Raw genomic sequence first — 14822 nt, 5'->3', positions numbered from 1 at the left:
TATGCTCTGATTGAATCAGGCCCACCTAGGTTATCTAGAACACTCTTCGTGACTTGGGAAAAAATAGTGGCAGGATCTACTAAGACCTGCATTATGCCATGGGAGCAACACCTAGGCTAGTGTGTGATTGAGTAGCTGAGACTGTGGTCTAGTCAAGGTGGCAGGGAAAATTGTTGTCATTATTATGTTTTATTTTATATTTGGCAATATAGTCATGCTCATATTACAAATACCTTTCTACATTTTTCATGTCAGAAGCTTTTGAACAAGAGCAACTTCATCTTGAATAGGGGCTACGAAAAATAAGACTGAGACCTGCTGGGCTACGTTCCCAGTAAGCTAAGGCGTTCTTAGTCACCGGATGAGATAGGACGTCTGCACAGGATCCAGGTTATAAAGACCTTGCTGGTAAAGGTTACAGTAAAGAAGCTGGCCACAGCCCACCAAAACCAAGATGGCAACAAAAGTGATTTCTGTTCGTCCTCACTGCTTATTATAATGTCTTAACATGCTAAAAGACACTCCCCCCAGCGCCATGGCAGTTTACAAACGCCATGGCAACATCAGGAAGTTTCCCCAGGTGGTCTACAAAGGAGGGGAGGAAACCTCAGCTTCGGGAATTGCCCAGGGGACTCATGAATAATCCATCCGTTGTGAGAAATACATTCATCCCTTTGAGAGAAAATGCACAGGGGGTGGAATGAGGCTGGGAAGCTGATGGCACGTGGTGGAAGCTTGTCCCTGAGTGAAAGAGAGGGGGAAGCTGGATTGGGTGGAAGGTTCCTATATTTGTGTGCTGTGCAAGGGAGGGGCAAAATATAATTGAGTCTTGTGCAAGTCAGTGCTGCCTCTCAGGGGATCCCCATGACTCCCAGAAATGGCTCTGCTTAGGAATCACTGTGGAGTCAGTCATTTCATTAGAGTAGACCACAGGACATGGGCTTCAGCACCCGCCATGCCACAGATGTCAGAAAGCAGCTGCTGGGAACCTGATCCACCTGCTATTTGCTGCCTGTAGGAGGAGGGAGGGACGTGCATTCTCAGGGCCAACACACTGTTTTTGGATTTTTATAGAGAACACCTGCTTTTACTTTATTTTTTGGAAAAATATATGAACAAGTGTGCACCTGCAAACAATTGTAATTTTCACATTTATTTTAATTGCATTTGTTTATAATTGTGCATGAGGTCCTGGTGCAGAGCTCAGTTTTTCATGGGAATTGTTCCAAGGATCGAGAACATCCATTTTCCACTTTCACTGGTTTTTCCCCATGTGCAGAGACCTTGAGTAGAGCACGTCTGGCCCTTATCCACACTATCTCTTGTGTCCCCGGGAAAGAGCAGGGATTTGCCTGACTGCAGAATCTAGGGTAGGAGTCTGCATGCCTCTGAGCCTGCAGAGAAGCCCAGTGAAGTTTTATGGAGTCAGAGAGCTTTCCCATGTGGGGAACCTCTAGCTTCCTCACTCTCAGAGATTGCTGGTCAGCTGTAATTGAGGTGTTAAGAATTAGAGCACCTGGGAGCCTGTCTCATCACAGCTCCATTATGTAACTCACCACCATTAGACTGCAGGTAATAACTCAATCTTGATTTTTCTGACCCCGTCTTATTCATTTGTAAGTTTGGTTATAGAAAATGTTACATTTTAATTTCTGATTCAAACCTCAGAATTTTATGAATTCATCAGGAATAGTTAAAAATGTGTCCAGTTTTTGGGAAATGTAAATTAATGTCCATACTGTTTATGTGTGTGTGCGTGTGTGTGTGTGTGGGGATATGTCAGTCACTTACACCCCAGTAAAAATGATTCCTTAATTATATAGTTGAACTACAATTAGATTTGCTGAAAATTGTCTACAGTAATTTCTGTGAAGCCGACCTTGCCACCTTGCTGTGAGGATGCTCAGTGCACAGGTGAGGTCTCACAGGAGAGATCCAAGGTTCAGTCCCCAGGACTGGCTGAGCTCCTGGCTTGGAGCCAGACAGGACTGGGCATCTCAGAAGCAGATCCTCTGGCCCTCCTTTATCTGGGCTGCATGGGCAGCAGAGGACAAGCAGAAGAAACTCAGAACTCAGCCAAGACAGAGCCCCATTTAGGAGCAGGTGCAGCAAGGAACCAGCCAGAGAACCTCTGACTACAATCTAGGGTTGTCTTCTTTTGCTTCACAGCATCCAATCCTAAGGAGACTACCCACTATATCATCTGTAACTCAGAACTTTCTTGTTACAAAGAAAAACACAAATGAATATAACTCTGCAGTTAACTCCTTGAACCTGGATTGATGAGTTTCCACGGCCTTATGAGCACAGAGAACACATCCAGTGAAGGTACAGAGCAAGGCTGCAACAGTCAGCCTGCTGCTCCCTCAGGAGTCTTCCAATTCCCTTGTCCAAAGCGTCTGCTCATTCATGGGCTGAGAAAAGGGAAGTCATGCATGCAGTCTACTCTCTCCACAGAGCTGACGGGGCACAAGGACAACATCGATTATTCATGGAACATGCCTCTAGGAATGCAGCTGTGTGCACACACACTGCTAATCAGACACTTCTTTACATAATTATTTGTAATTGTATTTTCTTATTTATTCTCTCCAATTTTTTACACAAATTCATCACTTTTCCCCATAATCAAAGAGGATTTTGATCAGAATGCTTGTGAGGAGCCCCTTGTCCCCCAGATGCCCAACATCACTACTCTTGAAGGGAGGAGGAACAGCAGCTCTCTTGATTTCTACTCTAATCCTCTAGGACTAAAACCAGAAGGTTGCATGTCCGGTGCGGGAGCATCCAAGAAGATCCTGTCTGTAGAAGCAGGAGCGTCAAGACTTGACTGAGAGCCATGGTGCTGAAATGAGATAGATTCCCTGATGGAGAGCACATGTGGACCCCCACACCTGAGGGCTCACTGCTCCTCACCACAGATGCACTCCCCTACTGAGTCCTGAGACCTGAGTGCACCCCATAGGGTAGGGCTCAGATGAGGGGATGCAAATCTCCACCAGCTCCACCCTCCTCTGGGTTCAAAAGACGAGGACGGGGCCTCGCTCAGTGAATCCTGTTCTCCACCATGGACATGCTTTGTTCCACGCTCCTGCTACTGACTGTCCCGTCCTGTGAGTGCTGTGGTCGGGTAGTACTGCAGAAGCGAAAAATTTATTCTCTCCTTTGTGGGCTTCATCTTCTTATGTCTTCTTCACAGGGGTCTTATCCCAGGTCACCTTGAAGGAGTCTGGTCCTGCGCTGGTGAAACCCACAGAGACCCTCACGCTGACCTGCACCTTCTCTGGGTTCTCACTCAGCACTAGTGGAATGCGTGTGAGCTGGATCCGTCAGCCCCCAGGGAAGGCCCTGGAGTGGCTTGCACGCATTGATTGGGATGATGATAAATACTACAGCACATCTCTGAAGACCAGGCTCACCATCTCCAAGGACACCTCCAAAAACCAGGTGGTCCTTACAATGACCAACATGGACCCTGTGGACACAGCCACATATTACTGTGCACGGATACCACAGAGACACAGCCCAGGGTTCCTCCTGTACAAGAACCCAGGCTGCTTCTCAGTGGTGCTCCCTCCCCACCTCTGCAGAACAGGATAGTGTGGCTGAGACGCCATTTCCTGTCAGGGCCGGTGTTTCCCATCCCCATCTGACTCAGAGCCTTGTTTTCCTCCCTCTTCTTTACTAATAAATGGCATGTCCCCTGTTAGTGGTTCATGCAAGCAGAAGCTGTATCCTGTTTGACAAAGATTCAGCATGAAAGGTCCTGCTACCTAAAAAAAAAATAGACAGCTGAGACTTAATTAACCTAAATAATTTTTTTTCACAACAATGGCGTGAATACGCAATTTGCAGAATGACAGAAAACTTTTGCACACTTTGCCTGTGACAGGGAACTAATATGAAGAATTTGCAAGGAACTCAAACAACTCTACAACAACAACAGCAACAAGAACCAAATAACCCCGTTAAAATGAGCAAAGGACATGAGTAGACATTTTCAAAAGAACACATAGAAATGGATAATAAATATATAGACAATGCTCAACATCACTAACCATCAGGGAAATGCAAACTAAAACCACAATAAGATATCATCTTCCACCAGTCACAATGACTATTACTAAAAACTCAAAAAAATCAGATGTTGCTGAGGATGGGAAATAAAGGCAACTCTTAGACATTGTTGATGAGGATGTAGACGAGTACAACCTCTATGGAAAATGGTATGGAGATTTCCCAGAAAACTAGAAATAGAACTGCCATTTGGTCCAGCAATCCCACTACTGGGTAACTACCCAAAGGAAAATAAACTATTATTTCAAAAAGATACCCACCTTCTATGCTTACCATAAAACTACTCTCAATAGCACATATGTCAAACTGAGTGTCTGCCAACAGATGATTTTATAAAAGAATATAGCATGTACGCACAATTCAATACTAGTCAGCCAAAATAAGGAATGAAACTGTGTCTTTTGCAGTAAGATGCATAGAAGTGGGGGACAATATAATTAGTGAACTAACTCACAAACAGAATGTCACATGTCACATGTTATTACTTGTAAGTGGGAGGTAAACAGTGTGTACACAAGGATTTGTAGAGAGAAATTATACACATTGGAGACTTAGAAGGATGGGCAGGCAGAAGGTGGGAGCATGATGAGACATTACATAACGGGCACAATATAAAATAATTAAGAATTGACCAATGATCTTAAAATTAAAATGTAGAATATGATCAATAAATGAACTTGATATTAGTTGACCTCATTAAATTTAAAAACTTTTTCTACTCAAGTGACTGTAAGAAAATGAATGCCTGGTTACAGATGAGAAACTGTTTGCGAGTCATGTAACCACCAATGTAATTATAATAACCTTCAGAACTCAACTGTGAATAAAAAAGAAACAACTGATGGATAAATTAGGCAAGGGTTTGTACAGACATTTCATCAAAGAAGATGTGCAGATGACACTGAAGCATATAAACAGGCTCTCAACAGGATTTTCCATTAGAGAAATTCAAATCAAGCCCACAATGAGACACCACTGTACACTTTTTAAAATGGCTGAAATTAAGAAGAAATACAGATAACATCAATGCTGGTGAGCATACCAGTTTGCTAGAGGCTAAAACATTGCTAATGGGAATGCAAAATGAAACAGATACTCAGGAAAATAATTTTTAGTTTTCTCTAAAATCAAACATACCCTTAAAACCTGAATATTTGCATCAGAGAAAAACAGTCTTATATTCACGCATAACTTCTATTCAAATATTCAAGATATTGTGTGTGTGTGTGCTAGAAAGTAAAAATAACATAAATGTCTCAAAATTTGAATAGGTGAAGAATTAGGAAGCATCTATAAATTGAATACCACCAGCAATAAAAAAATAACAAGTGACCGATACATAAACCATTACAGGTGAACTCCAGACATTGTGCTAAGTGAGAGAAGCCAGTCTCAAAGATCAAAGGGACACAGCTGTAAGCAGCACGGTCATCCTCAGGTGTCAGTGGTTTGGGCTGGGCTTTCTCTGCCTCTTTCCTGACCAGACCCAAATGTTGAGCTCCGCCACTTGCAGATGGAAAATCCTATTTTCAACCATGCACTGAGGTTTGAACTGCTTCACAGACTGAACGAAACAAACACGGGCTCCTTTGAACAGTGTCCGGCATTTGTTCCAACCACAAGAGAACGTCCCTCAGCTCTCCCCCTCCTCGGTTCTCTCCTGGAAGCCAGCAGCCCTGCAGTTTAGTCTGCATCTCCCATGCATCCAGCCCTCTCCTTCCAAGGGCTTGTCACCACACCCTCCACTGTTTCTGAGAGCACAGGCAGGCTTTGAACTTTTCCGCATTCTGTTGTTATTGAAGTTAGGATGTTTAAGACCAACTTAAGGATCATATTTTATGACTGAATTCCAGTGCCCCCTCTCTCCTGGGACAGAGCGCATAACCAAGTTTTTGCAGGTGGAGACGAAGTTGAGCTTTTTTCTTCCTCAGCCTAGGAGATGAGCGCTCAGTGGAGGGTCGGGCAGGAGCTTCCCACCTTCTCAGCACTTCGGTTCTGGTGGGGCGGAACCTGTGCCATAGGACAGAGCTAGAAACCATGGACTGAATGTTTCCAGTGGCACTGGACCCAGGGCAGAGCCTCCATTCATGAGTAGGGCTCCATGGAAGAAGTGAGTCTCTGGCTCTCAGTAGCTCTCGTCCAGCACTGAGCCTCAGTATCATGTGCTGTGTGCAGGGTCAGAGGGCCAACGTACTGGCCCCTGGGGAAGAGTTTCCTCTGGTGGGAGTTGGTAGAAGGTGTCCTGTCTTCTTGGCTGCATCTGTCCGCAGTGGAGTTTACATCATGCTGAGCTGGGATGTGGAAGGAAGGAGAGCATCTTAGATCAACTATGATGACTGGCCTTACTGAGTTTTCTAGATTTTCCTGAATAAATGTTTCTTCACTTGCTGTGTGCTGTTAGAGTCTTTCCAAACCTGTAATTTCCCAAAATAATTTTCACTGGTCTCATGAGGGCATGGATTCATTGAGCCCCTCATGCTGTCAAAGAGAAATAGAACTGGTTTTTTTTTTTCACTTCATAGCGAACATCCATGGGTTATCAAATAATGGGTTGGCTTTTCTTCCAACACTTTACAGACACCATCAATTTTCTTCTTGCTTATAAGATTTTAACCAGAAGAATGCTGTCATCATCTTTTCTGTTCTTTTGGAAGGAATGCCCCCTCTACTCACCTCCACTTGTCTGCATGTATTTCTATTTGTCTTTGCTTTTCAACAATTTTAATAAGATTTACCTAAATGTGTGTGGGGGGAGCATGGAGTGTTATTCTGCTGTTCTGTGTTCTCTGAGATGCATAGATTCACCATTTACTCTGTCTCCATTTTTGTGAAAACAATTGGAAAAAAGTCAGTGTGAGCCCAGAAACAAGCCTCCCTGAAGTGGGCACAGGACCACCTGGGGGCGCTCAGGACCCACTGAGCACAAGAGCCAGCCCCAGGGCAGGTGCAGAGGGGTGTTAAGGTCTGGTTTCCTGTCAGCCCTGTGGCTTCCTCTCCATAAAACAGTTTCCTTTGTGGCACATCTCTGGATTCCTTATCCTGTTCTTCCTGTGAAGTCTCTGAAGAAGAAACATTTGTCGTAACAAGAGAAAAACTTTCTCACATGCACCAAAGGCAGAGTCACCTACAGTCACTTACTCCTATTTCTCAATGTCAATAAGTTATCAATGCTTCTGAAGTTAATAACCTAAATCTATAAAGATGCTGTGTTTAACTCAGCATTGCAGCCCAGCTCAACAGAACTCCAAAGGCCAGCCAGCAGCAGCCAGGATAATGTGCATGCTGGGCATTGGGGCAGAGGGAGTTAGCATCCAGTGCAAGAGAAGAAAGCCCCCGTGGTGGTCATTGTCAGGACTCCAAGCCCACAGTTCCAATTGTAGGTGATACTGGGCAAAGGAAGAGAGACCCCACCAATGGTTAGTGTGGATGTCGAGTCTGATGGTTCCACACTCACACTCCAGGTGAATATGAAAACATTTATTAACTCTATTTTTGAGGTGTCTGCTGAGAGCAGCACAGGCCTCTCAAGAAATTGCAAGCTGGAATTTCCTCAGTAGAGCAGGAAAGGAGGCTGGCTCAGGGCTTTATAATGATTTGGTGGTGGGGTCAGCGGGGGGCATTTCTACTCAGGAGAAGGAGCTTGTGTGATTTAAACCTCACACTGACATCACATGAGGGAGCTTCCATGATTTCTTACTAGATTTACCACATGCAGGGGATAAGGAGAAGGAAGAATAAACCTTAATTCATCAGCAACGAGGCACCAAAAATAGGACCTGACACTTTATTCTCCCTAGCAGCTTAAGAAAACGAGTGAAAAAGAGAGATAAGAGTCCACTATGTGTGAAAAGCAAGCAGGTCTAAAGAAAATAACAATTTTATTACTATAAGCACATAATAAAAAGAAAGAGAAGAAGGAATGAGACAGGCAGGGGTGCTGAATCAATGTCCTGGGTGGGGCCTTTCATTATCCACAATCATCAGTTTATTCTGAAGGTCTCAGGTCAGCTTCCTGCTTCAAAATATCACAGGCCCTTACAGTATATGTGAAAATGCTCGGTTTGTCCTTCTTCACTAAAGTAGCCGTATAATTAGGTGAACTTCTGAATTTAATCTTCAGTTGCGTTAAATAAAAAAAAAACCACAATCTGCAATTTAGGAAAGTGAGAGTTTATTTTTATCAAGGGTTACAGCCATCCCATATGCTGGAAAGCATAGCTTTTGGTAAAGATGAGAGAAAGGCACTCCCAAGAAGAAGGGTTTGGGCAGAAGCTTTATGCTGAAGGGTTTGGCTAAACAGACATAATCAACAGGTTACAGGAGGGGCTACTGATGTTCATGGAGGTGGTCCTGACATGTGCATACTGAACACACATGTCTGTAACGTATGACCCCTGTTCACTTACCAGTGGAGCCTTAGCATTTAAATTCATTACAGTCAGGCCCTATGTGCAAACAGCAGAAGCAGAAACGCAAAGGCACTGTGTGCAGCTTCTGTAAACGGCCAGAGCCAGGCCATGGTCAGCGGTCTCGGATCAGGAGAAAGTTCCTGATATCACTCTAGTGTTCAGTAAAAGCTGGGGTTATGGCTTGTGGAACAGGGGGTCAGTTCAGCAGGGGATGGGCTGCAATTGTCTTCATAGTGCTTGTCTCAGTGCCAGTGCTTACTGAGCCACTAGAGAAAAAGGTTTAATTGAGCTTCTTTAAAATCAACATTTTGAATTATTTATCAGACATTTCAAATATGTCATGTTGTTTAGATTCTATTGCTGGAGAGTTAAGGTGATATTTGGGGTTTTGTAACTCTGTTTTTTCATACTTCCTGAATTGCTTATCTGTTTGCTTTTCATTAGCTAACCTATCGCTTCTTCTTATTTTTGAATTCATTCTGATTTTGATGAATATTTAATTCCCTTTAGAATGTGAATATAATGTACATTGTGTGGGTATTTTGATTTTGGTTCTTGGTTTACTTAGTGGCAAAGACTCTGTAAGAGTTCCTTGTCTATAGATAGCCATTATTTAGTGGCTTTCTGAAATGGTGGTTTTAGTACCAAAGTACTGGACCTGTGAGTAGGCTCACTGCCCCCTGCAGGTCCTAGATAGTGGAGGCCTCAGGAACTGTTTCTCATTTGGAATGCCTTTGTTTCAGCAGATTTTGTGTTGGGTTGTTAAGTTCACCCTCCACATTAGTAGATATCCTTACAAGTTTGAGCTGACTATGGTAGAAGCAGATGAGTACATGCTTGATATCTGTGCACAGGGAGAAGCTCTCTGTTGCCTCAGGCGATGGACTGGTCTATGAAATGCACAGTGACCTGAGTTCCCTGCTCAGCCCCGGAGACGTGGACCAAGCTGGACACACATGAGCCTGGCAAGCAAAAGCGCCAGCCTTGATGGAAATGGCGAGCTGAGGGGCATCTACTCAGTGTGGTTTATTTTGTTATTAAGAGCTTTAGTGTGGTGGCTTTTTCAAATTCCCGTTGTAGTAGTAATATACTGGGCATGTGAGCAGGCCCGTGGTCTTTTGCGGGGCTGGAATCACAGAAGTAATGAGAAGCTAATCTCAATTTCAACTGCTGTACACTGGTGGTATTGAGTTTGTATTAGGTCATGCAGTTTGAACGTCAGGCCAGTAGGTGGTGCTCGCAGGTAAGAGCCGGCTATGGTGGCAGCAGAAGGGTTTATGCTTTACCGGTGGTTAAAGTGGGAAACTTGTCGTGTTCCAGATCTTAGAGAAAAGACTTTTAGTTATTTCTCATTCAGCCTGATACTACCTGAAAGTCTCTCGAATGTAACTTTTATGTTGTCGAGATGGGTTCTTTCTATACCCATTTTTTATGGTTTTTTAATGAAAGGATGTTGTTTCATCAAATGCGTTTTCAGCATCAATTGAAAAAAGTTATATGTGGATTAAAGATCAAAATGTAAAACCTAACACTATAAAACCTCTGGATAATAACCTAGGAAACAGAATTTAGGAGGTAAGAACTGACAAAGGTTTTATAATGAAAATGCTAGAAGTAGTTGCAACAAAATTGAAAATTGACAAATGGGACCTAAGTAAAGGGCTTCTGTACAGCAAAAGACACTATCGACAGAGTAAACAGGCAACCTACAGAATGGGAAATAAAATATTTGCAGCCTATACATCTGACAAAGGTCCGATACTTAGTATATACATGGAAATTTAACAAACATTCAAGAAATAAAAAGTGACCAAAGGACATGAAAAGACACTTCAAAAAAGACCTACACGTGGCCAACAAGCATAGGAAAAAATGCTGAATATCACTATCATTAGAGAAATGCATATCAAAACCTCAGTGAGGTACCCTCTCACATCAGTCAGGATGGCTAATCTTAAAAAAAAATAACAGATTTTTAAGGTTACAGAAAAAAGGGGAAATTTATACACTTCTGGCGGGAATATAAATGAGTTCAACCATTGTGGAAAGCAGTGTGGTGATCCCTCCAATAACCTAAAACAGGAGTTTCATTTGACCCAACAATCCTACAACTGGACATATACCTAAAGGAATATAAACATGTAGGTCCACTGCAGCGCTATCCACAATAGCATAGACATGGAATTTACCTAAATCCCCATCACTGGCAGAATGATAGAGAAAAATGTGGTACATACAAGCATGGAATACTATGCAGCTAAGGAAAGAACGAAACTATGTCCTTTGTAGGAACATGATAGAACTGGCAGTCAATACTCTTAGAAAACTAATTCAGGAACAGAAAACCACATACTGTATGTTCTCCCTTATTTGTTGGAGATAAATAAAAACAAATATTCTTCCAGGGCCTGAGTCTTCCTTATTCAACAAGTCATTCTAAATTAAGTGTTCAACAAGTTGCTGACACTCATTTAAATATTCTATTTCATCTGGGCCACTTATATCACTCAAAAAGCAATGAGAGCTATATTTCTAAGGGGGGGTTCTAGGATAATAAATATCTGAATAGTGAGAATATGAAGGATATGGATGGTTTTTTTTTTAATTCAATGGGCACATAACTGTGGGAGACACTATATTCCTATGAAGAAGGTATTCAGACTTCAGAGATAAGTAATGTTTCCTACATTGTGTTTGTGACTTGGAAGCAGTGGATTGAAGAGTGTGATAGGTGCCCAGACCAAGCAGAACAGAAATCAGCATGTAAAGATGATGATCTATGGATATGATCTAAAACCATGTAAATACTTCAAATAATTCTATTTAATGCAGTTTGAAATAAAACACAAACTTATTCAAAATACAAATTACTTGGTAATTATTTTGGGAGCTATGAGTTCACCAAGAAACTCAAATTCCTATTTCTATTTCAACCCCTGATTCCTACTGTCAATGGGAGGGAAGTCTCAGAACCAATCACACATCAGACGGCAAATCTGTCAACCAAGAGTCTTTCCACTGAAGGACCTGGGGGGTCAGGACCCTCAGGAAAGTGCTGGGGACCCTGTCTTGGGAGTGCCCAGCAGATCTCAGAACTCTCCATGGGCCCTGCTGGACACTCATGTGGGGTAACCAGTGCCAACCTTTTCAGTGTTACCAGTGAGCTCTGAGTGTTCCTAATGGGACCAGGATGGGTCTAGGTACCTGCTCAATGTCAGAGACAGCAATGGTCCCACAAACAACCCAGGTAATCTTTAGGCCAATGAAATGTGTGTTCACAGTGAGGAGTGCATCCTGGGGTTGGGGTTTGTTCTTCAGCGGGAAGAGCGCTGTGCACAGAAAGCTTAGAAATGGGGCAAGAGATGTGTTTCCTCAGGCAGGATTTAGGGCTTGGTCTCTCAGCATCCCACACTTGTACAGCTGATGTGGCATCTGTGTTTTCTTTCTCATCCTAGATCAAGCTTTGAGCTGTGAAATACCCTGCCTCATGCATATGCAAATAACCTGAGGTCTTCTGAGATAAATATAGATATATTGGTGCCCTGAGAGCATCACATAACAACCACATTCCTCCTCTGAAGAAGCCTCTGGGAGCACAGCTCATCACCATGGACTGGACCTGGAGGTTCCTCTTTGTGGTGGCAGCAGCTACAGGTGAGGGGCTTCCTAGTCCTAAGGCTGAGGAAGGGATCCTGGTTTAGTTAAAGAGGATTTTATTCACTCCTGTGTCCTCTCCACAGGTGTCCAGTCCCAGGTCCAGCTGGTGCAGTCCGGGGCTGAGGTGAAGAAGCCTGGGTCCTCAGTGAAGGTCTCCTGCAAGGTTTCTGGAGGCACCTTCAGCAGCTATGCTATCAGCTGGGTGCGACAGGCCCCTGGACAAGGGCTTGAGTGGATGGGAGTGATCATCCCTATCCTTGGTACAGCAAACTACGCACAGAAGTTCCAGGGCAGAGTCACGATTACCGCGGACGAATCCACGAGCACAGCCTACATGGAGCTGAGCAGCCTGAGATCTGAGGACACGGCCGTGTATTACTGTGCGACAGACACAGTGTGAAAACCCACATCCTGAGAGTGTCAGAAACCCTGAGGGAGAAGGCAGCTGTGCCGGGCTGAGGAGATGACAGGGGTTATTAGGTTTAAGGCTGTTTACAAAATGGGTTATATATTTGAGAAAAAAAGAACAGTAGAAACAAGTACATACTCTAATTTTAAGATAAATATTCCATTCAAGAGTCGTAATATAAGCCAAATTCACAGAGTGGAAAAGGCCACACTCAATAAAGTTGATACAAACATTCCATGAAGGTGCTACTGTGAACAAGTTTTCAAACTGGATGAATACATGATATGGAGCAAAGTTATTTGATCATGTGGTGAGACTAAGAATGATTCTTAAAAAGTGGCAAAAGTTTCCTTCAAATGTTTCTGTCACTCCTTATCATAAAGTTTATTTTACAGCAGTTTTAGGATTACAAAGAAATTGCACAGGCGGCATGAGAATTCCCATGACTCCCTGCCCTACACAGGCACAGCCTCCTCCACTACGACCATCCTGCACCGCAGTCACAAATCAGTTACAATGGAGGAATCTCCAAGGATGCTTGGCTCTTTCTTTTTCTGGTGATCTCCTAATATAACAAGCCTAAAGTATCTCAAGATTCCACGGTTTTTTCAGTGTTTTCTAGAACTGATATTAGTCAGAGGGAAAGTGGGTAAGGCTATTACTATTTGAACTCTTTCTTCCAAAATCCACAAAATATATATTAATTTAGAGCTTATCTTACTTCTGGTTTACAATGCTCCTTCCCAGACAGTAAGATTTTTTTAAGCTTTTAGAGGCCAGTTCATGTCTCTAAAAGACCAGAAAGTTCTGGGGAATCCCATAATGAACATCCTTTCATGAGAATTGGAGACCCTGGCAATGAGAGACTCCATGTATAATGCCCTAGAGTTGGATTAGATGCTCTGTAAGCTCTTGGGTGGTGAGTCTGAGTAAGGGGGTTTTTGCAGCAAATGCAAACACATTCATGGGACCCAGGTAGGAACAAAAGCTTCCCTCTACAAAGGGAGTGTGCACCTGAAGCAGCCCTCACAGAGGTGGGCACTGCTCACCCTTGATGAGTGCACATTAGCCAGAGGCATGATCATGATTGGTCTTGCAGACAAAGAGCACCACTGAGGTCATAGGTTATGAAAATGTTTGTCATCCTCCAGCTGAGCAAGTCCATCTGCTTGTTTGTGGGTGTCAACTCCATGGAGGGTGCACTTTGGGAGATGACAAGATGCACCCAAACCTCCTCTCACTAATTATCCACTACCACACACTCAAGACCAACCTGTGCTCCGGAAAGGAATACGTGCCTGTGGAAATAGACAGAGCTTAAGGGTTTTATTACCTGGTAAATATACTGCCCAAAACCACACGTTTCAGGAAGATTAGCTCAGAAATGTTCACCAATTGACTGAAGGGCAGTGGCGGGTGAGGTGATGGGACAGCCTCAGGGCTGCACATGAGGAGGGCTCCCTCCCCCATGCAGGCTTTTCTCTGGGAGCTTAACCAGGAACTCAAGGGGGATCAGGGAGAATTCTGAGAACACCCTACTGTGGAGCTGCCTAGAGAGGAAGAATAAATGATGAAAAATAAAACTCTGAGTAACGTATGGGCATTTGTTAATGAAAACTGTTTTTCTGAAAGCTTGTGAAGGTCTTGAAATGCCCCTGAGTAGCTGAGGGCAAATATTTAAACCGTCCTTCCACAGGGAGTTCAAGCAGGCTGGATATGTCCTTCTATGGATGATCTTCCCCAACCCCTTCCTCTTCCCAGCTCATCCCTGGCTCTCTGTGTAAACAGTTCTCATCAGTGGAATGTGATTGATGAAGTGAGGTCTTCAATTTCCTCATCTTCTTGGTGGTCATGTTATTTTTTTTCATCTGAGGGTTAAAAACTCACCTGCATGCAGCACATGGCAGGTTAAAATCTCTTGTGGACAAAACGGTAACAAAGGCACCCACCAGCGTTGAGCAGCCCGTGTTGCTGACAACGACCACCAGGGGTCAACATCCTCTCCAAAATCCTGTGTGAGAGCAGCACTGGAATGATTTCATTAGCAACTTCCCAGGAGAATCAGCTTAAAAAATACTTGTCCCATTTTCCATGCAGATATAACACATCCCTTTTCCTGAAGAAACAGAGCTGAATACTAAATACACTGAATGTTGTTTTTGCTGGTTTTGTAAGTTTGTGACTTTATCACTTTCTAATTTCTGAGTTAGGTGGACCACTCTACATATTTCTCTCACGGGTGTGACCAGCCTTCTGGATGTCAAATATAA

General features: G+C 43.4%; 2 gene segments (V, D, J or C); both read left to right on the top strand.

The window, feature by feature from the left end:
- Positions 1-3014: 3014 nt before the first annotated feature.
- LOC100613685 (immunoglobulin heavy variable 2-70D-like) lies at positions 3015-3600 on the top strand. The segment is given in 2 exon segments: positions 3015-3113; positions 3200-3600. Coding segments are annotated over 2 exon segments (447 nt in total).
- Positions 3601-11941: 8341 nt separating this feature from the next.
- On the top strand, positions 11942-14135 carry LOC467585 (immunoglobulin heavy variable 1-69D-like). The segment is given in 2 exon segments: positions 11942-12140; positions 12227-14135. Coding segments are annotated over 2 exon segments (363 nt in total).
- The last annotated feature ends 687 nt before the right edge of the window (positions 14136-14822 follow it).

Source organism: Pan troglodytes, chromosome 15 (genome assembly GCF_028858775.2).
Source record: "Pan troglodytes isolate AG18354 chromosome 15, NHGRI_mPanTro3-v2.0_pri, whole genome shotgun sequence".
In the NCBI taxonomy this organism is placed as follows: Eukaryota; Metazoa; Chordata; class Mammalia; order Primates; family Hominidae; genus Pan; species Pan troglodytes.
The sequence above is the reverse complement of the archived record's forward strand: the minus strand, read 5'-3'. Positions and strand labels throughout refer to the sequence as shown.